Source organism: Protopterus annectens, chromosome 8.part1 (assembly GCF_019279795.1).
Source record: "Protopterus annectens isolate FY-2018-M chromosome 8.part1, PAN1.0, whole genome shotgun sequence".
NCBI lineage: Eukaryota > Metazoa > Chordata > Ceratodontiformes > Protopteridae > Protopterus > Protopterus annectens.
This window is the reverse complement of record NC_056742.1, coordinates 386209912-386235571: the sequence shown is the minus strand read 5'-3', so window position 1 is coordinate 386235571 and position 25660 is coordinate 386209912. Positions and strand designations below refer to the sequence as shown.

Below are 25660 nucleotides of genomic sequence, written 5' to 3'. Positions count from 1 at the left end.
TTTTTTTAGCTATGAGTATGTGTGTTTATATATTTTTAAGCTGAGGTTTTTATGAATGGATTGAAAGGGAACTGTTATATGATGTAATCAGGAAATGCTGTTTTGATTGGCTATTTTTTACATATAAAGACTGATGAACTTAAAACATTTTTATCTGAGGAAGTTCACATTGAGGTTTTAGGTTGCAAAAGCACTAATTTAATAAAGCTTTTTAAGGAGTCGTTTGGCTTTTTGTTCGGCTGTAATCTAAGTTTAAAACTTTTCAGATGATATAAGAATGTTATTTGGTCTTGATAAATGTACCAAATCAATATTTAAAGCAGGAAACCTGCAGCACCAGGAAAATATCATTCTGGGACAGGAATGTGATAAGGAATTTGAGCAGGATAGAGTATATAAATATTTTGGAACTGATGAAGGATCAACAATAAAACATGAACAAATGCAAACAAAACTCAATAAGGATTATTTTATAAGACTAAAATTGATACTGAAAAACAGCCCTGACATCTAGGAACAAAGTCCAAGCAATAAACCAATTTTTTTCTTCCTATTCTAACTTACAGTTTTGAGGTAATTGACTGGCCTGAAATGGTATTGAAGCATTTGGACAGGATATATAAAAAAAAACAGTGTATACCAAAATTATATATTCCTCATTCTGAAGGTATGATCCTCCTCAAAGCGGATTACATGTATAAATCTGCAATCGTAGGACTGCATACATAGCTGCTGACCTCACAAGATCCAAACATAGTGAAAGTTCTAAAACATGAGTAGAACAAGCCTAAGATGACTTTCCTGCTTAGTTTAGCAGAAGCATATCAGTGTCAAGCGGGAATGGAAATAAAACCAGAAGTAGACAAAAATCAAACAGCAACTGAATGTGCCAAAAAACAAAACAAAGAATATAAGGAGAAGGTTTAGATGAAAAGGCAATAAATGTGGAAAAGGCATAAATATAGTAAGTACAGAACATTCCTGTAACAACCTTATGTTGGTCAGGATCTGATGCAGGAATGGTTAAGGAGAGGTGAACTTAAACCAAAACTGAAAGGTTAATATTGGCGGCCCAGGATAGTGGACTATGTAAACATTGGTTTCCAAAGTCCATTGAACATGTGGGAGAAACAGACAAAAAGTTTTGTAAAACAGAACTACAAACAGTCACACATCTTGTTGCTGAGTGTGATACACTAATGGCACAGGGCCCGTATACTGAAATGCATAATAATGTGGCCAGACTGTTGCATTGGGGATTGTGCAAACATTACAATACTGAGGTAGCTGACAAGCATTGGAAACATTACCCATAAAGCATTACAGTGAATGATGAAGTTTATATCACCCATTACCAACAGTTCAAAACAAAGTTGCAAGAAAACCAAATATAGTAGTCCATAAAAAGAAGACAAAAGTAAAACTGACCATTGAAATTTCTACACACAGTAATTTCAGTGTCTTACATACAGAGAAATACAGTCATAAAATATCAGGATTTGCTGGCAGAAATGACGGCAATGTGAAAGAAGGATACCGAAATAGTTCCAATAGAAGTAAGAGCAACAGGTCTTATAAAAAAGAATTTGAAGTCATATTTAGATATGCTACCAGTGCATGTAACTCCATATGAATTATAGAAGGAATCCATTCGGAGCACATTGCGGGTGCTGCTCAGAGCACTTTTGGCTAACATCAAAGATTGAACCAATACTAATTGAATCATGAACTTTAATCATACTTCGACTTAGGAATGGGGTCCATTCCTGTCATGGTACTAGAAAGCCCAAAGACTTGCAGAAATTAAACCATACATCGAAAGCAATTTGTTTTTAAATAGTCTTAAGTTTCCCTTCAGCTTCTCCACATCCATTTCTGAAGTGGTGCAAATAATATTCGCTTACTGTCAGCCTCGTGGTGTAATTATAAATGTATTAAGTCATAATTTTCACTTTTGTCAACTAAACATGTTATATCAGACTCAGAATTATTGTCAAAATCTACTCTTTTGTATACATGTTTCTACTTCTACCTACTGTTTTAAATCTTGCTTTTTAATCATTTATACTTGTTTTTTAATCACTTAAATTGACTTTATTGCTGCTCCCTGTTACACAGTCTTGTACTGCAGACACCTTCTGCGTTCTTTCTGTTTAAACTGTCTGGTCTGCAGGATGTTTTCTGATATGAAACAGGTTATTTTGTTGTGCTCAAAAGGTAGCACCAATGAACATTCAGTGATGTCTTACTTCAGTTCACAAACTTATCTGTCATTGACTTCTGTGGTCACAAGTATTCTAATAAGTTCTTTGTGTAGCTTCCAAATAAATTCCACATACAAGTGAGCCCCTTACTATATCTGTTACCTCCAACAAACCTGAAACATTAAGCTAGCTTTTTTAATGAAACTGTGTATTCTGTAATGCTTTCATTTCTTCTTTGTTTTTGGTAACTCCTGAACTTGTCTTTAAACATTAACATTTTGTGTTAATTTTCATTAAAAAAAAGTTCTCATGTGATTTAAAATGACTATTAAGTTATCTAGTAACATAGGCCGAAAATGAATTATGACTACTAAATTGTAAGTGCAGGTCCTTATTCTCATTGGTATCATTGAAACCATGTGACTATTAAGTCATTTTTGTTTGTGTCTAAAATGTATTGATTATCTTATTGAAATATTGCTTCTGCAACATATATGTAATTTTGCTTTTGTAAACTCTACTGTATTTTAATGTACTGGAGCTTTTCTCCCCAGGACTCTGCTGTAAAAGGGCTACTTCAGCTCAGACAGACTAACCCGGTTAACAAATGTAAAATAAAATAAAAATAAATAAAATACTAGTTCAAACATTTTGCACATAGTAGCACACCCTATGATAGTATTAAACTGAATCTAGTTTGCTACAAATTCCGTGATGCAAACCAATGATTAATGTCTTAGAGCTTACTTGTTTTTTGTTACTTGTTTTACAACATCATTTTTAATTGTACAATAAAAATTTTATTTTGTTTGTTTGATTCTACCATTTATCATTTTTACAATAACCACAAATTGAAATGCCCCATAGAACATCTTCATTCAGTACATATTAATAAACAGGGGTGGCTTGTTGTTCTCTTTTTGAACACTAGTTGACTTTTTGTTTTGTTTTGGGTCCCTGGAGCTCTGCACACGTACAGAGTTCTGAGAAGATCCAAAACCACAAAAAAAGTAAGCAAACAAACATAAAACAATGAAACTGACTTATTCTGATTTCCGGTCTGTCTTGAAAACAGCCCAGAAATAGCTTCCCCGACCATCAAACATGTTTCTTTGTCACTAGTCAGCTCCAAGAGAAGCATTGGTCAATGAGCATCATACTGGGCTGCTGCAAAAAGCACCGAGGAGCCCTTCCTATTGGCTTAGGCTGCTAACATTTCTAAGACAGCCTGAGTAAACAAACCAGAAGTAGTTAATGTGTGAGAGCATGAGCGTGGGGAGCAAGTCATTTATTTATTTATTTGTTTATTTTTACTAAGTTTATATATGTATATATTTTTTCAGGCACTCTGCTTGCTACTAACAGTATACAGGAAAAAAGTAAGTACTCAATGTTCTGTAAATGATCTCCTCAGTAAATTAAACAAAATTAAGGCCATGTTATTTAGTACTAAATGTAGACTGAATAAGGTTGTCTAAGCTGGAAAATTAACTCTCTCTTTCTATCAACTAAATTGCAGAGAGTTCAGAAACATAAATACATTGTCTGTGCTTTCATCTGTCACTGATATGGTGGTAGCACAGAATCAACTCACTAGTAGGTTCATAGTTGTGTTTGTGCTACTTATTTGCCTGTTTTAATCAATACTTTGTATTACTGATGGATTATTTTATGTAATATGTTTTTAGTCAGCATTATTTACTGTGTTTTATTTTTCTTAAATTAACAAATGATGTACTGATTCTGTTTCTTTATCAAGAAATGGATATTTACTGAACACATTTCATGTGATTTATCACAAAGTATACAACTAATGATATATTACATATATGATAATATATTAGATTGCTTAATGTGTGGTCTTCAGAATGACCATATTTTTGCCTCATACTTTTGGTGTGTTAAATTAATTATAACATTTGTGGTTTTCTGTCAAATCATTGTAGATTTAAAAAATTAAATAATGAAAGGCATTTGAGTTTCAGACTTTATATCCTTCGAAAATTGCATGCTAATGATAAAACTGCTATTCTAGTATATCGGTTTTTATTTTTTACAAAAATGTGAGGTCTGGCAAAACAGTAAGGACTTTATTGTCACTAAATAATGACAGACATTTGAGTTTCAGACTTAGCAGGCTTCAGACAAAATCATAGGTTCATAGGTTCATAGGTTGGTACTAGGCTATCGGCCCTAAGGCCTGTGCAAGCCTAGCCACAACAATTCCCTGGAAATTTAATACAACCAAGGTATACAGTCACATTCATACAAGTGGCTGTAACCGATGGTCATATCTGTGTTCTCAACTGTCCCTGATTTTATTAGATCATCTCTGTTGTTTTGTGTCATGTTTTGATCTAGTCCTTGTAAGGTTTTTATTTTTTTCTGGCAATCAATGGGGATTGCAGACTTAATAACCTTCAATGCAAATTATGTTATTCTATCAAGTTTCTAAGTACATATAGGCAATAGCTGTTCCTGATTTTGGTCCTTTATCCACCATTATTTTAGCTTTCTCTTTGATTCTTGAGATAAAATGTTGAGACATATGGTGTGGCTACACACTATACTTGCATCAGTGAATTGAGAAGATAAATTTCTGTGTGGCAGTTTTTGAGTATTTATTCATTCATTTGAAGCAGCCATTTTTTTATCTATTTATTCATTTATATGATGCAGCCTAATACCCGATGGATACAGTCACAGCTCTACAAGTGGCATAAGTGATACCCACATCTTAGTGTTTGAACATGTGTATGTGAAAGGAGTTAAAATAAATTACCGCTGACAGTAGTTATTACTTTGGTTTTATTTCATTCTGGTCTCTGAGGTATATACAGTTAATAAAGTTGGCTTTAATTACTGGGTACGAGGGTTGTCTGTGGATGAAACAAGTGAGTGACAATATTGTTACTCTTCATAGTTAAGCAGTAGTCATTTTAGCTTTGCAGAGGTGGTGTACAATTTGTGTGAAGCCAGCTAGTGACTATTATGAGGCAATCTGATATCAGAGCTGCACATGTTCAATATGGTAGCTAAAATAGTTGAGTTGGATGAGTACAGAGTTGTCTGTGATGACAATGTATGGATGTGTGTAAGGAAAGGTTGTAGTGAATATCGAAAAGTGACAAATTGCTCATAATGTTTTCAGCTTTCCACCACAGTTGAATATCAGGATTGTATTCTATTATTGTCAGAGTGTTGCCATCAAACAGTGCTTGGTTCTTGGTTGAGATTTTGGCTATGATTACTTTTTTGTGGAATGTACTTGCTCCTTGTGTCTGTGTGGGTTTTGTCTACATGCTTTGATTTTTCTCCCAGACCCTTAGCTGTATAATTGTGGTGGTCATTTGCATTTTTACTTCATTCTAAGACTGAAAGGGTACACAGGATGTAACTATCTCTCTTTGTAGATGCAGGAAGGCAGGCACTAGTCCCAGAAAGGATTTATATATCCTTGCATTCGTCTTCTCAGTTTATTGTGGAATTTCTGTTTTGTTAGTTTAGAACATTAAGCTTTAGAAACAACTTATTTTTCAGTGAGAGAAAAAAACTAAAACAAAACCTTTTCCCTTGATTTTGATTTTTAGTTCAGGCTATCATTAAAGCAAAAAGTTGTAAAAACAGCTCTAAGATGCACCGCAGAGCATCTAGAACCCTTTGACTTTAGGGTGCTTAATAACCCCCAGAGCCACCATAGTAATTCTTTTGCATTCTCCGGACTCATTACAGTAGAATTGTGGCCAGTTAGGATGTGTTAAAATGATGGTGGTGGTGGTGGTGGTGGTGGTGGGGGGATAAAAAATAAAACAATGTGAAAAGCAGCAAAGCAATAATCTATATGAAAGGTGTTGGGCCAGAATGAGGGGGAAACAGGGGTGGGGCACAGAAGAAGTACAGTGGGGACTAGTGTGCAATGGGAGGTCCATGCAGCCCTTTGTCTAGTGCTCTGTTTCCCCTAAGGCTGGCCTTGTTGTTTTCTGTCAGACATGTGAGATGTATATAGTCAGTAAGGTGGCTATAATGAGAAGGTTCTTACTGAGACAGTCTGTGGATGAAAATGAATGGCAGCATCTGTTGTTTGATCACAGGTTATGTTCATTAATCTGATATAATACATAATTTTTGCTCTGCTCAATCAGCTGCATCCTGCAGCCTCCCCCCCACTTGCTTTGTCACTGCTAATAAAATATTGCAAATGCTATGCAAGTAAACAGTATTTACAAATACTTCTTTGTCATGCTTTAGGACAGTGATGGCAAACCTATTGGATTTGGTGTGTCAAAATCTCCTGGCACAAAATAATTCAGTGCATTTCACATGAGCAAGGAATGTAAAAGCAGTGTCTTTGGTAATTTGGGTGTTTGTGATCACTGAAGTGTCACCCAAAACGTCGTGGCATATGTCACCTTTGACACGCGTGTCATAGGCTCACCATCACTGCTTTAGGATGTGTTCATTTTTGCTCTTCTGCCTTTGCAGATTTAGTCAATACTGGCTTTGGATCCCTTACATATCTTATCCTATCGATCCCTTACATATCTTATCCTATCGATCCCTTACATATCTTATCCTATCGATCCCTTACATATCTTATCCTATCGATCCCTTACATATCTTATCCTATCGATCCCTTACATATCTTATTCTATCTCTTCCTCGGGCCACAGCATATTCAGCTTCAAAGTCAACTTTATTAAGGTAGTTTGTAACGAAACACTAAATACACACAGTAAAACAAATGATTACATGTGACTAAGATTAATAAAACATTTGCTAATAAAACATACAACAAATTAAAATATAAAGCTGTTAATTAAATTTTAATAATTATCCACCCATCTGAGGCAATTTCAAAAAGACAGGTTTTAGGGCCTTGTGAAAGTCAGGCACAGTGAGGGGCTTAAAAAGCAAAAGATCATACAACAGATGTATCAAGATGTACCTGTCTAACCACCCAGCAGCCCCTGAGAGGTGAGCTGCAAGATCTGGGTAGGGTTAAATGGTACAATCAGCTCCTTCAGATAAGTGGAATATAAGTCATGAATGCAAATATATACCAGAACAAGGATCCTATAAATGATTCTAAAATGTACAGAAATCCAATGGAGGTTGTAAACAATAGGTATAATATGCTGGTAATAAAAAGTACTAGTAAATAGCCAGCCAACATAGTTTTGTGTCATCTATATGTTTCTGAGATTGGTGTTAGACAGTCCCAGCTAAACAGTATTAAAATAGCAAGGTCTATGAGAGACAGGAAAAATCAAAGCCTGAATAACTACCATAAGGCCAGCCTGAGGGAAAAGGTGTTTAATCCTAGAAATGTTTCACAGATGGGTAATTTCACAATAGCTCTTGGTCCCAAATTGTCAGCCTACAAACCAAAATATCACCTGCATTATGGACCTTTCCCACAAACTCAGGCTTATTACCACCATATAAGATGATATTGGGAAGAAGAGGTGTGGAAGAATTCCTCAAGATAACATGATAGCCTCAGTTTTGAAAGTGTTTAGTTTTAACTGATTACAAGACAGTCAAGAATGCATGGTTTGTAGTTCATTAGCCAGAGAAAACAAATGTCATATCATCTTGCAGAAAGGAGAAGTAACTCTTGAGTGACATAAGCATAGCCACTGTAAGCTAGCCCCGCTTATAACATCTCCCAAGTGGAAGCATATAGACTGTGAAAAAAAGTAGGCCTCGGGCAGCACCATGTGGTACTCCACACCTAACAGGGTAGAACAAAGAGGAATTAAGCACAGAATAGATGTTGTGACATAGACAGGGAGGCAAGACACAAACCGTGAAAATATTATAGAGAGAAGAGACCATAATAATACTTTAAACACTCAATCAGAATACTAAGATCAACAGTATCAAATACTCCAAGAGATCCAGGAGTACCACTACTGGATAGTATTACTGCTGGATAGTACCACTACTGGCTAGTACCACTGCTGGATAGTACCACTACTGGATAGTACTGGATTGTACCACTGCTGGATAGTACCACTGCTGGATAGTACTACTACTGGATAGTACTGGATTGTACCACTGCTGGATAGTACCACTACTGGATAGTACCACTGCTGGATAGTACCACTGCTGGATAGTACCACTGCCCTCTAGCCATTAGAAGACAGACCATTAACTACTCAGATAAGAGCAGTGACTGTACTGTGGTAAGTGCAAAACTAAGACTGGAATGGATACATGGTCCCACGGACTGTCAGGTGAGGCTCATGCTGCTTACAGGTAATCTCCTCAGTAACCTTTCCTAAGACAGTAAGGTTAGAGATGAGGTGATTGGGGTATAATCTGACAAGACCCTTCACCAGCTACATCACTTCTCTTTAGACAGAGCAGTCTTTTTGGCAATGTTTCTCTGAATGTCCTCCAATCAAGGAGGGCAGTAGTCATATTGGCTTCTTCATACTGTGGTCAGCTGTTTTTTGAGTGAGTTGTGGAAACCTTAACTTCCCAAATGTGCTTAGTTTTTAACTCTGTTGCAGATAGAAACCATGAAGTGTTGTTAGGGGCAGAGCCTGTTGTTAGGGGCAGAGCCTTCCTCCATGGGGCTGAGCCCTATTAATGCCTCCCACATGCCTAGCTCACCCATGCCATTCTCCTGGCTTCTAATGGGAATGTCTGCCAAGCATGCCTGTTCTTCCCTACCCCTTAAGAGAGACAAGCTTGCATGGTCCCTTCATTCCACTCCCCTGCATCCCGTGTTGGCTGCTCCAGCGCCTTGAACATTGATCAGATTTTAATCATGTGGGTCACAGTCAGGGCTTCAGCCTGCTTTTCATCCACATTTTTTGCTGTGGAGATGATGTGCAGTATACTCCTACCTTGTAATCGTAGGACACCCAGCCACTTTCATTAGCAGCAAACACATTATGGTGTCCAACACTAATGAGATATTTTCCAAATATCTGTTTATTCTTTAATTCTAGTTTAACTTCAGCTATTCCTTCATTATAGTGCATTCAGTTCTGCAAAACAAATAAAAAATACTGTAAAGAATATATGAAAAAAAATCACCTTTAAGCCTTCACTTGTCATCTTATGCAATAATTACCTTGTGTTTCCTTTACACATTTCCCCATCTTGATAAACCCATTTTCTGTATTTGAGTATGAAATAGGTGACCCAGGTTTGATTACTGGATTGAGTGACTGACACAGCAGCAAGAAGGAATGGATGTGTCCATCCTGGGTGGGAGAGTATTTGTTGATGATGCTTTCTAAAGGGAGGCATATTCCAAAGAGGAGAGCTACCCTCAGAGGTGATCAACAAGCTGTCGGGTGGGAAAGAGAGTAGACAGAGCATATAAAAGAAAACCCCAGATGAATGCAAAGACAAGTGAGCCCCCAGGATGACCCTAGAAATCACAGCTGGCCCCAGCAGTACTGGAGATTAGCTGGTAAACCCCACATGGATGTGGGGCAATGGGGAACCGAGCCAGTAAAATGAAGTCAGGGGACTGAAAAAAAGCTAATTTTCTGCATTCATTAAATAATCACATTTTTTTCAAATCAATTTACATGTAACTGCATTAGTTTATTTTCCATCTAAGTCTTAAAAATTAAGCTTTCAATAATTAATTCAGCTTCACTGTATGCTACATTTTTCAAAATCACATTTACTCAAAAATCACTCTTGGCTTGCGTTTATAGGATTTGTTCTGCCACCATAATTACATATTACTAATAATTTTGCCATGTAGGCACAAATGCAGTTCTTTCTCTATGCAAAGGAACTATTTCCCTTCAGTTTTCACACTGAGATCTTAATGATGCAATACACAGCACCATCCTGTCCAGCACGAGGTTGCTTCTCATATACTGCATTTTTAACTTTGATAATTGCTGACTTTTTTTTTTTTATATAGCCTATGTACTCATGGCTAGATTCATTGTAAGTTTCTTGTGTATTTGTCTCAAATTGCATAGGAAATGTTTATGTAAAATAAATATAACCTAAAACTAAATCCCTGCTGAGCATACCATGCTGTACTGGTTAATTCATTGTAAAGGTATGCTTAAAGGGATGCTGCTTTATAATCCATTCATTCTTTTTTGACTGGGTTAATTCCACAAGACTAGTAGTCTCTTTTTGGGGGAAGACCCAAGGTGGTATTTATACTACTCTGGGAAATTTGGCCAAGGCATCAGGGAACTTCCGCTACTGTTTGCAGCAGAGAAAATGAAGCAGTCTATGGTGCTGCTTGGCGCAGATGGAAGGCTGCTACTGCAGTTGCTGGAATTCCAAGACAGAGGAGAATACAGCAGAGATGGAGGGAAAATTACTAGAGGAGGGAGAAGGAGCTTAAATAACTATTATGGAGTTACAAAATGGAGGACTGGAGGCAAAAGTGCTGAGAAATGTGATGAACCAGGCAGAGCCAAAGGAAAGAGAAGAACCATGATGGAGTAAAATGGTGGAAAGAGTATTACAGGAGGAAGAAACTGAGAGACTGAAAACACAAACAACAGGTGGTGAAGGGAAATGAATGGAGGTATTCTTGTTACATGAAAGAAGAAGTTATGCATACACAGCAAGGGAAGGAAGAATGGAAGAACTGACAGGGGACAAACAGTTGCAATTTCCCAACAGTGACAGAAAAGACAGCTAGTGGTAGGAATAAAACAGTAAAGGAATGGTAGTGTGGACAGGTATGACATAATGGATGGTATCATTTTGCCTCTAAGATTTAACATTAAAGAGGTATGAGCATTAATTCATTTGGAAGCTGAACATTTTTGTGAAGTGATATTAAAAGCTTTAACTTGCTGGAAAAATTTATGACTGAGATTGAAAAAATGCAGTAGCACCATCGAAAAACTATTTATTTCAGAGGTTGCGGCTACAACTAAAAGAGACAATGCATATGCAAATTATGACTTTGAATATGGATGAACATGAGTTAAAACTTTTCTTTTCTTTTACTGTGCAGTAAAGTACATGAAGTCAAAAAAGAAGTGATGAAAGGAATATGCACTAGGGGTTGGGAAGTGTAGGTAACAATGGATGTTAAGGTTGGAAAAATTCAACACATTTACAATACAATAAATGTGGATGTAAGAATGGATTTGTTAGGTACTAGGGCCAACCCAAAGCATGTTATTTATGTTGGGATGAAAATGATTTAGTACAAAAATGTAACAAATTAAGGTGTGACCAGTGCATGGAGAGAGTTCATACAGCAAAAACTGTAAGCCTTTTTGTAGAATATGTAAAGAATTTAGACAACATTTTGAAAAATATCAGGCAAACGTAAGGATTTTTTAAAGAAAATGGTATAACAATATACGAAATAGAAAAGGTGAAAAAGAAGGTAAAGATAAATCAGCTCCAGGATTAGATGGTATAAACTGTGAATATTATAAGGAAATTAATAAAAATATATACTTTTTAAATATTTACATGAATTAATGAATGATGGTATAATGGAAGAGGACATATTTGGTGGAGTGATAATATTTACATGGAAAAATAATGATAGCAAAGGTATAAAAAGTTGAAGCCCATAATATTTGGGAATACCTACTATAAAATATTTAGGACAATACTACAAAGAAACAATGGAAAAAGTATTGTTTGAGATAGTAGGACAAAGGATTTATGGTATAAAAGGAAGTGAAGTAAAAGAAGTGTTAATTATAGTGAAAAAAGTAGTAAAGAAAATAAAAAAGTGAGAGTAATGGCATGCAACGTAGCTAAAGTATTTGATAAAGTGAACCATGAAGCAGTGTGGTAGATTTTAGAGGCATATGGCATAGGAGAAAAAATATTAACGTAATAAATGTTATGAAAATTAATAGGTACAAGTTATGATAAATGGATGGAGAAAAAATAAGAGAGGAGTAAAACAGGGATGCCCAATGAGTAGGTGCTTATTAGTATTAACAATGAATGAAGTGGTGCGGACATGCAAGCATGAAATGAGGGAGACAAGATCTGAGATGGAAGGAAATGCTAAATTATCAATATGTATGACATATGCAGATGATTTAGTTCTAATAAAAAATAAGGGATGTGTAAAAGAAGTTGTTATAAGGATCAAAAAGCTGTTAAAAAAGCTTGTCTGCAGTTAAACAAAATGAAGTGTAAGGGATTTGGTGAGATAAAATAAATCAAATGTATTTCACAAGAAAATGAATAAAGATTTTGGGAGCAATATTTGGTGAGTATAAAATTGTAATAAGTAAATGAATAAAGATACTGGAACAAATAAAACTAATCTTTGCTTGGTGGAAAAGTTTTTACTTAGCATTTCAGAAAAAGATGTACAAGATGAATCTATTAGGAAAATAGAATATTTAGGAGGAATATTTATGTTTCCCAGTCAAATAGAAAAAGAATTATAAGATATTTGTTTTGGCTTCATTTGGGGCTCCAAACCAAACCCAGTGAATAGTCAGATAATTTAAAATAAAAATAAAAGAAGGTGGTTTGATTTTTAAAAAGTCCAGTGGTGCATGTAGCATCTATGCATGTATTTTGGGTAATGAGAAACGTAAAAGAAAGAGAAAAAATGATAGATAAGATACTATATGGAAAATATAAAAAAAATGTATGGGAAAATAAAATAAAAATGTGACAGGGTGGAATAAAACGAATATTATGGAAAAAAATAAATAAATTGTGGAAATCAAAAGTAAGTAAGATTGATGGGGAAAGAAAAGACTGGGGTAATGTCTTCTTCTTCTTTTTCCTGATTAGGGGAATGGTCTGCAGAACGATTGGCAGTGGAGTTTTACAGTGTTGAGTTGCCAGCCCAGCACCCAACCTTCCACAGAAGGCACACACATGCACACACTCACATCTAGGGCCAATTTAGAGTGTCCAATCCACCTACAGCATGTCATTGGGATGTGGGAGGAAACTGGAGCATCTGGAAAAAACCCAAACGACCGCATGGGGGACATGCAGACTCCACACAAAATGCACCCCAGTCGAGGATCGAACCAGGGAAGCTCTTGATGTGAGGCAGCAATGCTAACTGCTGCAGCACCACGGCCACCCAAAAGACTGGTATAATGTAATTTTATTAAAAAATGTTGGTGTTACCATGGAAGGAATTAAAACAAGATGAAATAAAGGCAATACAATACAGAAGAAAAAGGGCTTAAAATGTTTATGAAGAAGAGGATTTTCATGGAGGATCTTATTAGACAAGTTACAAGTGAAAGGGAATATGAAACATAATATTTTGGAGGAAATAAAATGTGTTGACCGTAGTGAAGAAGAAACAACAAAACATTGCTTTTTTGGATTGCTAAAAGAATAAAAAATGTTGGGAAACGTTTAAAAAGGAATATAGATGGGAGTGGTTTAAATGTATAAATATGAATATGATAGTTTATAGGCGGTATAATAAAGTAAAGAAATGTGACTGATAAATGGGATAAAGCACTGTTTGTGTCAATATAGGTGTTATGGAAAAAATATGTGCTACTTTGTTATATAACAAAAAAAATGGAAGAGGATGATGCGATAGCTGAAATAAAAAGATAGTTGTGGTAGAAAGGGTGGGGGATAGAGGATAAATATAAAAAGAAACAATAATGAAAGAACAGAAATGATTAGTTAAGTTTTTTGCTGTTGATAACCTGTAAATAATTTTAAGTGTGAAAGTGAAAAGAAAACAGTGTGTAAATAATTGATTTATGATATAAAATGACTGCAAATGTTAATAAAGCACCCCTACTCTTTTTGATAATTGCCATAATATCTTTTATATTAACTTGAACTACCACCAACTCAGGCAGATGGGGCCTGTGTTTAACATCTCATTTAAAAGACAACAGTCTCAGAAGTGCAGCAACACCCACTTCTGCTGCATCTCCAATCCATCTACCTGATGGGGAATAGAACACACAGCCTTTTGCATTAAAGGCAAGTATGTTACATGTTGCACCACTTACACTCCACACTTTGATGCAGAGGAGCTTCAAGTGTCCCTGTTATCAAGTTCAGGTCAGTTGCTGAGATCAATGTAGCTTGTATCACAGAAGATCGATCATCACCGCCTGATTATTCAGTTATTTTTGCCCTTTTATTGGAAACACATAAGAATAATATCCTAAAGCTCATATGTGCTATCTGTCTAGATAGTCTATTATCACAGATTCTTCGTGAGTGAAACAAGCTTTAGGCTTCCTGTCCATGATTACGCTTTTTCCAAGTGCAGTGACATCAGAGTGAGAATAAATAACAAAGGTTGATAGTTTGGGAAGGGGTTGTCTCCAAATGGAGAGCAACTTTTAAATATTAGTTCATTCACTCATATTGCTTTTGATTACCTGTGAAATGAGTTTCTGAACATTCAAGCTCATGCATCGTGGGAAAAGTTTAAAAATGAATATAGATTGGAATGGTTTAAATGTATGAGAAAGTAAAAATGAATGACTATCACAGAGCTTTCGTGGTCAGAGCTTGGTGTCTTGAGGAAATGGAGTGGAATCTACATTAGCAGTTGATTATCATACTAATTTTGTAATGTTACAGTATTTTTGAATGTAAGAGAGTAAATATGAGACAAGCTTTATAAATGTGCAAATCTCCAAGGGAAATTCTACTACTACATATTTGTTAAAAGCAAGATTGGACAAAATAAATACAGAAGTATTTCATGAAAATAGCCTCCAGAGACTAGAGGTGACTTCTTATGGTGAGTTTTACAAATGGTGGTCTAGAGAACTTAATCTAATTATTATTTAATATTATTTATACCCTTGAACAGTAAAAAGCTGGTTAGCTACATATTTATAATTTGTATGTGAATCATTTACTTCCCTCCAACTATATTCTTTCTAGTCTTTGACCTCAGTGCCTCCATCCATTGCTGGGTCTACCAGTCCCTCCTTTAATCCTCCAGACTAATACCAACTGTTTTCAGTCTGGGGTCAGAGTGGAACTTAAGGGCATCCTGGGTGATCTTGCCAGCAATTGCTTCCATAATGGAAAGGAATTTTTTATGTTAAGACCTCCCCTCTTGCCCCTTTCCCCACCCCATGCCAATCCTGGATTTGTCCATGGACTACTACCCTCTTCATAGACCACGCCTCCCTACTGTGATAGGCATGCCCATCCATCTCTGCCAGTCCCACAAATGTGCAAGCTGCTAATCAAATTCGGGCTGCCTGGACTGGTACTGTGGAAGTAATGTTATCATAGAGCATTTTTCGCAGTGCCACTGCAAAAAAGAAACTATGCCCAGATGGGCTTTCCTTCTAAACTAATGTAAATAAGTGAGTAAGTAAATAAGTAAACAAAGAAAGAAACACATACGCATAAGAAATGGCACATAAGTAAATAAATATACATTTACACACATACATACAGGCATACATACAGACAGACATGCATACAAACAAAGTATCACGAAACAAATCAGAAAACTAGACACAAAAGCAAAATGTATGTTATTTTGCCCACTAAAAAGTGATATTAGTCAGAAAAGCAAATAAGTGCCTTTTGTGTGATATCATATGCATGTTTCCTAATCATGCAAATATGTATTATGAAGGGATGCAAGAAAAATAGTGTAGTCCAACTAAGTCTGAAACATTCTTTTATTTTTTTAATAGAATAGATGAACTGCACACATAAAGCTATTTATAGATGCAAAATTAGGATACAGTAAAAAATGCCTGCTTCAAAATAAATGCAATAACTTATGGAAGTTACAAAGTATGAATCTACAGCGCTGAGATGTTACTTGATATAAAATTATAATGCAGCACTGCTTCCTTGTGGCCAGAAGAAATAATTCATGTAATAAATACTAAAAACCGAAACTAATAGAGGGATTCAGGTGTCTTAGATGACATGTAAAGAAGAAGGCTAATATTTACATGACATGCACAGCATGACACTAAAAGAGTAGAATTATGCAAAGCTTTCCACCGATATTTACATATCCAAAATGACGATATATGGAGGAAATGTTAACTGAAGACTGCAATATCATACTGAATATATTTATATATATATATATATATATATATATATATATATATATATATATTTTTTTTTTTTTACACCTGTATGTTTGTTTGTTTAACAGGGGTAGTGGACTGATCCAAAGTGGACCAATTTTAGTCACAGACCAGAAGCTAAAATAGAAAAATGAAAAGCTGATACAGAAATCAAACAGACAAGAAACCTTTTCAAGTGAGGAACAGAGGTCTGTAGCTAAAATAATAAGTCAATAAAATAATGAAAGGATTAGTCAAAATCTCCAGAAGTTATTTATGTAAAAACAATGACCCACAAAATGAAGCATACAAATCAGGCAGCTGACAGCAGAAATGTCATAACGTTAAGGGATGCAACTCTATGAGAATGGAACTATTAGTGGCTAGACATCAGCAGTAAAAATATTTCTTAAGAGTAATATATCTTTGTCTTAGCCTACAGCAGAATGGATTATATCTTATTATGAGCTATATCCCTTTAGTTATTCGCGGTGGTGCAGCGGTAGGGTTGTTGCCTCACAGCAAGAGGTTCTCCTGTTTGATTCTCGGCTGGAGTGTGGGGAGTGCCTTCTGTGCGGAGTCTGCATGTCCTCCCTGTGGTTGCGTGGCGTTCAAAAGACATGCGTAAATGGGCGTGCCTTCATTGAAGGTTGAACGTTGAGCTGGCACCTCGGTGTTCGTCAAAATCTACTGCCAATCATTAGTGGACTGGAGTTCCACTGTGGAGATCCCTAACCGGGAAAAGCCCAACAACAACAATATGAGCTATATCCTTTTATAAGAAGGGATCTTCGAAGCTCACTGGTGCTTTACTGGGAATATTTATCAAAGATCTAGCCAATATTAATTACAGATATACAATGTAAAGATCACTGTAGTTATTTAATATTAGTACTTACCTCTTTTCCTGTAGTATATCTGCCATGTATATCCAACTTTCTACTGTGTTGCTGGAATGCATACATTTAGTGTTTCACACTTTGATACAAATACAACAAACCCAGCAGTGTAACAGCCCACAGGTGACTATCAGAGCTTAGTTGTTGTCTTTCAACTTTTCCCGGTTAGGGGTCACCACAGTCCGCTAATGATTGGCAGTAGATTTTCACGAATGCTGAGGTGCCAGCTCGACATTCAACCTTCAACGAAGGCACCCTAATTTACGCATGACTTTCGAATGCCCACCCAACCAGGTGAGGACATGCAGACTCCACACAGAAGGCACTCCCCTGCACTCCAGCTGAGAATCGAACGGGAGAACCTCTTGCTGTGAGGTTGCTTTTAAAAATAACCTATGTTTAAATAAAACCATAATTTTGCAAAAATCCTTACATTCTAAACACACATTAATTAGCCTGTCCTACGAATTACAAAATATTTTTAGTTTTCTTGAAAACACTGTTTGCCAATACATCTGCCAACAAAACTGAAAATCATAATGGCATAGAAAGTCGAATAAAAAGGAATTTGAAACTGTAATTAAAAATATTTCTCAATGGATAGACAGAATGGGGAGCATACCTGTTATGTAAGTTTCAGCTGTTGAGGTCATCACTGTGGTTTTGTCAGGTTCTACCTGGCTAGGAATTTATGAATATTTTCTCAAGAGATCTTTAATTAAAATAACGGTATATATAATTTTCACAGTAAATATGGTCTGTCCAAACCATGTAAGGATGGAATTATCATAGCCGCTGAAAAAACCTTAAGAACATTACTGATAGTTTCATAATTATTCATATAAGTAAGTCTGTTGGTAAAATAACAGTACTTATCCATAGCATTTTCATGGCTTTTGGAACAGTTCTACAGGTAGCAACATGACAAAGCAGTGTTTCTTTCCTTGCCTCCCAACATGTACATTGTAAAATATGTGAAGGTTTTTCAGTTACATAGATGCCATTTTCTCCACTACTCCCTTTCTTGTCTTACAGCATGCAAGTAGGTAAGACAGTCTATTTATAATATAAAATATAATATAATGTAATATAATATAATATAATATAATATAATATAATATAATATAAAATAATAAAGACTTAAATTTTGCTTGCAATGTAAATAGGACATTTTGGAGACAAATATGTAAATCAGAGAGTTGCCTTTGTCTGGAACAGGCTCCCCATCCATGTGAAATAAAGTCCCTCCCTAACCCTATTTAAGTTTAACTTGGAAAACTGGATGGGAAATCAAAAATTAACCCCAATCTGGTGCTCACATCTGTGATGGACAGAGGCAGTCAATAAATCATGTCGTAACCAACAATCATCCCTATATAAATCTCTGAACATATAACTTGTGGGACACATTTTTGTTGCATGGCTAGAATTATAAAGGCCATAGAGCTTATTATGCTAGTACACACCTATGAACCTATAAAAATTCATGTAATTTTCTACAGTGGTGGGGAATATGTCCCTGTTTTATAATCATCAAAGTGAATGCATTTTTCAATACAGTGCATAGATATTGTTTATCCTGCTGTGTTCTGGAGGATGCACATCTGTTTGTAATGTTTATAATCCAGCACCACATTAAACACTGTGACCCAAAGCTTAGCATAAAGCCACTGTTCACAACATAAGCTGCTTACAGTTTCATTAATTCACATGTTAACCATGTGAGACTCAGTAGTCACAGGATCACTTTCAGGGCTAACCCAGGGCTAGTTAAGGGACTTTCTGAAGGTTATTACTAGAATATCCTCCTTGCTCCATCCATCCATCCATAACCCCTTCTCCTATTTTGCACATGGGGTCAGTGTGTCACTTCACAACTGAGAATCATATGGACCCAAGGTTTATACCATCAGATAACTAGCCCTGCCACTGTACTTCTTCCACACTACACACTCACACACACATTCTCACACCTATGATCAGTATAAGGTGTCCAATGCACCTACTGCATGTCTTTGGAATGTAGGAGGAAACCAGACCACCCAGAGAAAACCCACACAAAGACAGGGAGGACATGCAGACTCTACACAGAAGGCACCCCAGCCGAGAATCGAACCGGGGAACCTCTTACTGTGAGGCAACAATTTCCTCCTTGCTATATTCTTTCAAATATTCACATTGGCCTGACTTTACTATAATTACTGTCAGGCTCCATGCTTACTTTATTATCTTACTTCCTGTATATTTAGCATGCATAGAGTAGTACAAAGTAATGCCAGATCCTTTCGTGTGCTGATCATCACCACTGAAAGTTTTTATGTTTTCCTTTAATGTAGATCACTGAGCCATTTAATAGCTGCTTCTCCTGCATTTATAACTGATATACGTATGAACTGCGCATGCTATACATGTATTGCATACATCTAGCTATGTGACTTTATATTACATATACACCTGTTACTGCGTAATTTATATTGTATATGAGTCAGGAAAGAACCCTATAAGAATATAAACAAACATAAATGAAAACAAAACTGACAACACAAAATGTCAACTTTAGCAAATAAAAGTCTCTTTGTAGTCAGACTCCATCAACCTCTCTGTCTCTTGCACCTGCATCTCTTAAGTATATTATTAAGTCCAAGATGCATAACCTTAGTGGAAAGAAGAAATTAACTCTGCCTTTGTAAACTTTATGAATTCTATGAATACTCTGAGATGTAGGGTTCTCCTTCAAAAACTGTTTATCTGATGTGTTAACTGAAACTGATGACTCTATCAGGATGTTAGAAGAAATACATGTCAACTTCACCTTTACAGAAGTGTAAGACAAGCCTAATTAAACAGCTCCAGGAGGCTTTATAAGATATGAGATAATGACACTAGATGGGGACCACTCCCTTATTTTCACACCAATGGCAACATTTAATCCATTTGGATAATTTTATTTATTTATTATTTGTTGACCAGGAAAGTCTGACTAGGTTCCACAGAGCCTGTTTTCAGCGGAGGCCTGGGGAGAAATGCTTCAGATGCATGTCTTTGGAATGTGGGAGGAAACCGGAGTACCCAGAGGAAACCCATGCGTACACAGGGAGAACATGCAAACTCCACACAGAAGGCACCCCAGCCGAGAATTGAACTGGAGAACCTCTTGCTGTGAGGCGACAACGTTAACTGCTGCACCACTGCACCGCCCATGGTACTTCCCCCTATTTAGTCTTCCTGCTTTCTGAGAATGAAAAAACAATTGATGGTGATCTGAAGGGATGAAGTCCCGGTTATGACCGATGAAGTCTCCCATCTGCAGTTTTGATCCAGAATTTTTTTATAAATAGACTCTACCTTCTATCAAACCTGCCAGTATAGCTGAACTGAAATATCTTTCATGGGTGACTCTTCCTAGCAGCTACTAACTCATCCAGAATCTTAATTCCACAAAAACAGGATCAGTCTGCAAGTGAACCCTTCCTTCAAGTCCAAGGTGACCTTTGACCTACACCAATTTTCTGTCTTTCCCGAAAACATAGGAGAGACTGTATTGCATGTTATGGTTAAGGTAATGTAGTAACAAAATGACAGACTTCAGACCAATGGACCAGTTATTTCTATCTTTCATGATGCACATTCCTATCCAACAATGAAAGCTGAAAACATGCATCTGAACCTGGCAATGTGGTGCTCAGAATAAAAGTGTCAAGTAAGAAACTAAGGAAACACCTTTTTCTTGAAATAATGTGAAAAATAATAAATGACCACTCAATGTTTTTTTCTTTCTGACTGATGATTTTTGATATCATAGTATATTACAGTTAGGCTTATTTTTATGTTTTTTCCTTTGTTCTGTCAGTTTGGTTGACTGGACCAATGGATTCTTTTTAGGCACAACCAAGTTAGAGTACAAAGTGAAACAAAATATTTAGTCCTATAAAGTGTCATACGGCAATAACTTAAGTATCTGATTGCTACACTAATTTCACAAATATTTTTAATTAGTAACAGCCTAAATTATAACAATATGCACTGTACCAAACAGTAACCCCTAGCTCAACAAAGTTAAATCTCAGCTAACATTTAATGAAGTGATAGTTTAGTGACAGAGAGACCTAGAAGGGTTTAAAACATTCTTTAAATAATACAGCCATATCCTGGGGATTCTTTAAAGGGATTAACATGAGATGTATGGCTCCCATGATGTGCCAGTTTGTAATTCAGAGACATGTAAGCCACGATGAAGTAAGACCTAATTGTCAGCTAATTTGCATGTCATTGAATCACATTTACTACCGTGGCATACAGATCACTGCTGATTCACATATCACAGTAGTAACCTGCTGCTCGTGAAGGCAGTGGCATTCCTTCCTCAGACCCCCCCCCCACACACACACACACACTCACACACCACAATGTCTCTACCTGTTCCTGAACTGTCTGCCCTCCCCTGGATCTCCCCCACTCTCATAATAGTTGAAGTGCCATTATAGTATTTATCTAGCATGTCCTGCTGCTTTGTGAATACCTCCACCCTCCTCAATCCCTATAGTGCTGTCAGTGCCATTAAGGCACTTAAGTATATGGTATCCCTGGTTTCTAGTGGTTCCCCCTACCCCTCAACCCTGCTGTTGGTGCCTTTAAGGCACTTAAGTATAAGGTATCCCTAGTGTTTAGTGGTTCCCGTCATCCCTGATCCTTGTAATGGCGTTGGTGCCACTAAGATACTTAAGTATATGGTATGCATGGTGTTTAGTGTGCCCCCCCCCGATGTCCATACTGCAGTGGCCTTTTGGCGCACAAGGCTTGACAAGCTATATGATCATCTCAGCATCCACACTATGAGGTACTCAGGAAGATGGGCATATGCTAGTTAGCCATGTACTCTCTCTCTCGCTCTCACTCTCTCTCTCTCTCTTTCCCTGGAACTGCCTCCCAGGTGGCATCTACATGCTGAGTGATTCAAAAATATCGCTCAGCTGTATAAATCAGCATGGCACCCTCACCATGTTGCTGTATTATACTTGAAGTAAAATGTACGGAAAAGAGGAATAAACATTCATTGGTGAAGGAAGGCAGGTCCATGTAGTGTGGAGAAAAGACAAGGTGCAGGGTTTATGAGAACACAGTCAGCAAGCATTGCATGTAATAAGAAATAAGGGAATTCAGGGGGATGACGTAGCAAAGGAATTGAATGGAAAAGAAGCCACAGAGGATAAAGAAGCGTTGTGTCGGAGAACTTGGTGAATGTTTTGTGAAGAATGGTAAGTTAAGGAACAAACGTGAAGGAAAACGCAGTGCAGATTTTGTGCGCGGAGAGCAAAGGTACAGGCACTGTGGGAGAAGACAAACTGCAATAAATAAAGCCAAAACAAGATGAAAGCCTTAGAAATAAAAACAAGAATCTAGGCAATGCATATAGTGGAAGAAAATTTGCAAACATATGGAGAAAGGAAAGATGGAAGCATTACAATGGCAAACTATGGTGCAGGGATTGTGGGTAAGGGCAACAAATGGGCATGTGAGGGAAAGGGTAGTGTGTGAATATTATAGGGGACATGTTACAGAACTTACTGCAAAGGACAAGTGTGGATATTGAATGGAGGAGGAGTGATAAAGTGTAATCAGCGTGAAAGAGGATGCATTGCATACAGTGCACTGAGCAAAGTGGTGTCAGCTCACTGGGATGAAAAGATACAGATTTTTGCAGGAGAGTCAGTGAAAGCATTGTGTTTGCGATCAGTACATATTATCGCAGATAAGTATATAATATAAGCAGTGTGAGGAAAAAAAAGAAAATGTAGGGCCATTTTGAGTGGACATGGAGGTGAAAGCATTACAGGATATGACAAAGTATTTTCACTGCAGATGAGCAGAACTATAGGCATTTTATGGGCATTTGACATGAAACAGGCACTTCAGTGCACTAGCATTTATGGGAAACAAAGACGTGGGAACAGCTGGGAAAGATTTTTTGATGGCATTGTGGGACACTATTCAACAGATCAAGAAGGTCTTCATAGACTGATAGAAATGTGGAGTCTGATGGCCAGATATAGTGAAACAGATACATGTTTGAAAAAGTTTCTGTCTGGGGGATTTTTTATCAGGTTTGATATGTTATTCAAACAAACTTTTAGAGTCTAATAAATGTTGATCATGATGGTGATAAAGGTAGGATAGATAATCTGCAGGAATCTCGGGGAAGGCAATGAGGGGGTATTTTTTGAGGACAAAACAGAGACACTGTATGGTAAGATGTGGTACTTATATTGCAGAGGGCGACATGGTGTAAGTACAGGAGGGAAGAACAAGGCAGAGGCAGACATGGACGTTATTGAGAAGGACAAGTTAAGCAGGTTGTTTCTCAGGGAAGATAATTTTGCAGCTTTAGGTTTAAACAGTGGCCAATCAGGTGAGGACTGGTTGGACTGCCAGTAACCACATTACACTGCAAGCTCTGGAATATTCTAGTATAGTTAGAATAAATATGGACAGTGACTCCAGGTAAACATATGTCCTTGCTCCCAAATGTGTAGACCAAGGCTGTTACTTTTGTTCCTGATGTCATCCTGGAAGATGAATGACAATTATTCAGGCCTCCATCTGAGTCTTTGCTTTAGCATTTCATACTTTCATGTTCCCAAAGGAACAAAATGGCATACAATGGCACCAGATAATACATTAATAAAAGTATTCTTTAAAGACAAACCAGCTTTGGCTGAATCAATACAAAACCTTCATCAGTGTGACACAGTTTGACACTGATGAAGGCTTTGTATTGATTCAGCCAAAACCAGTTTGTCTTTAAAGAATACATTTATTAAAGTATTATCTGGTGCCATTGTATGCTGGTCTCTTCATGTTTTTTTGGAATGCTTTTTATTTTGAGACCTTGCAGATGCTGTACTCGCAGAGTTTCTGTAGTCTCTATTCTCACTGGCACCTTCATTGCTATCTAAACGTGGATCACTGGCATCTTAGTTGGGAATATTCCAGCCGACCTGGTATCAAGATTCACCTTGTTGTTATTATGCATAACTATGGCACAATGAGTACATTTTATGTAACTTTAGGGGTTATATTTACTTGAGAACATGCAGGAATCACAGTTTTCAAAATAGGAGTATGTCAACCATTTTAGGTTCATAGGCAATTACTAGGCTAATGACTCCAAGGAGTGTTTTTAAGCTCAGCCATGCTTCCCAAGGGTGAGAATCAAGCCATGTACTGTAGCTATAAACACCTTAACCGTTATGTCAACCCCCTATAGAGAACGTCAACTGATTCTGTATTGGCTGAACATGTATTAAGTATATGCTATCCACTGATCCCTTAAATGAGCAAGAGTTAATATGAATAAATACATGCATGTATAAATGATGTGATAGTAGAAACATTATGAACCTATAACAAGAAAATATGAAATTTTCATATTAAATACTGTATGAAGCTGGTTAAGAAATAGTAAGAAAGGCAATAGAAATGTGTCCGTTATTAATAAAATTTCCACTTTCCCATTTAGGATACCTAACCTGGATAAAGCAAGTAATATTCAAATTTATATACAAAGATCCCGGACTCCCCCAGTCCCCACTGTTCTGTGCCTACATCCCTCATGGACAAGCATTACGCTGGACTACTACACCTTTCTGCAACCAGACCATGTTTTCCATTTGTGAATATGGTAAGTAATGTTTTTACTTGAAATATGACTTTCTGTGATGCATGCTTCTTAGTTATAGAGGTGATCTAAAGCACAATTTGTGTGTACCTGGAATGGAGTACAACATGCTGAGACCATCACGCCTTACATATTCCACTGACACATCATGTTTGCATACCTTCAAGGGCATTGCTACAGTAGGGAGGGAGTATCCCATGATGCTTTGGGAACAGGCAGCTGACTTTCTCTTTTGCTTCATTTTTTAAACCTGAATAGTTCACAATTCAATGCACTAGGGAGGAAACTTTTTAGTAAAACAGAAATATTTAGTTTTATTCTATCTATTGCCTTGCTGTGATTCCATCTGCTGTTTTTTCCCTCTTCCCACAGCTGACCATTATTTATTTTATTTATTTTATTATACATTTGTTAACCGGGAAATTCCGACTGGACCAGCTCCATTTTCAGCGGAGGCCCGGGGAGAAAAGCTCCAACATCAAGTTATACAAATACAGTACATCCAGCATAATACACAAAACAGGTTACATCATGTATGCTGAGCATAGTAATATAACACGAATTAATAAAAACACTCCAGGTAAAAGATATAGAACATGGGTAAAAAGACAATGTCAGTCATACTTTGGTAAGAAAAGAAAATATATCAAGTAAGATTCTACAGTTAAAAGTACCCTTTCAGATGACCAAGCCTACAGGGATCAGAGCTCCAGCATGTGATCAGAGAGGAATTTGGGGAGTTAATAGTAGTATGGGTAGGGTTATGTGATACAAGGGCATAACCATGTACTAAGAAGGTGCTTTTTGAGGGAGTTTTTGAATATGGATATGGAGGGGGCAGTGGACACAGATAGGGGAAGAGAGTTCCAATTTCTGGCAACAGTGTGG

At 36.8% G+C, this 25660-nt stretch overlaps 1 protein-coding gene across 1 annotated transcript in view; it reads left to right on the top strand.

The window, feature by feature from the left end:
• LOC122810137 (polycystic kidney disease protein 1-like 2) overlaps positions 1 to 25660 on the top strand; it is a 369247-nt gene that overhangs the window by 223125 nt on the left and 120462 nt on the right. The window contains exon 2 of the mRNA XM_044081611.1: positions 24614 to 24775. Within this exon, the coding sequence (XP_043937546.1) occupies positions 24614 to 24775 (162 nt within the window). The remainder of the gene's footprint in view (positions 1 to 24613; positions 24776 to 25660) is intronic.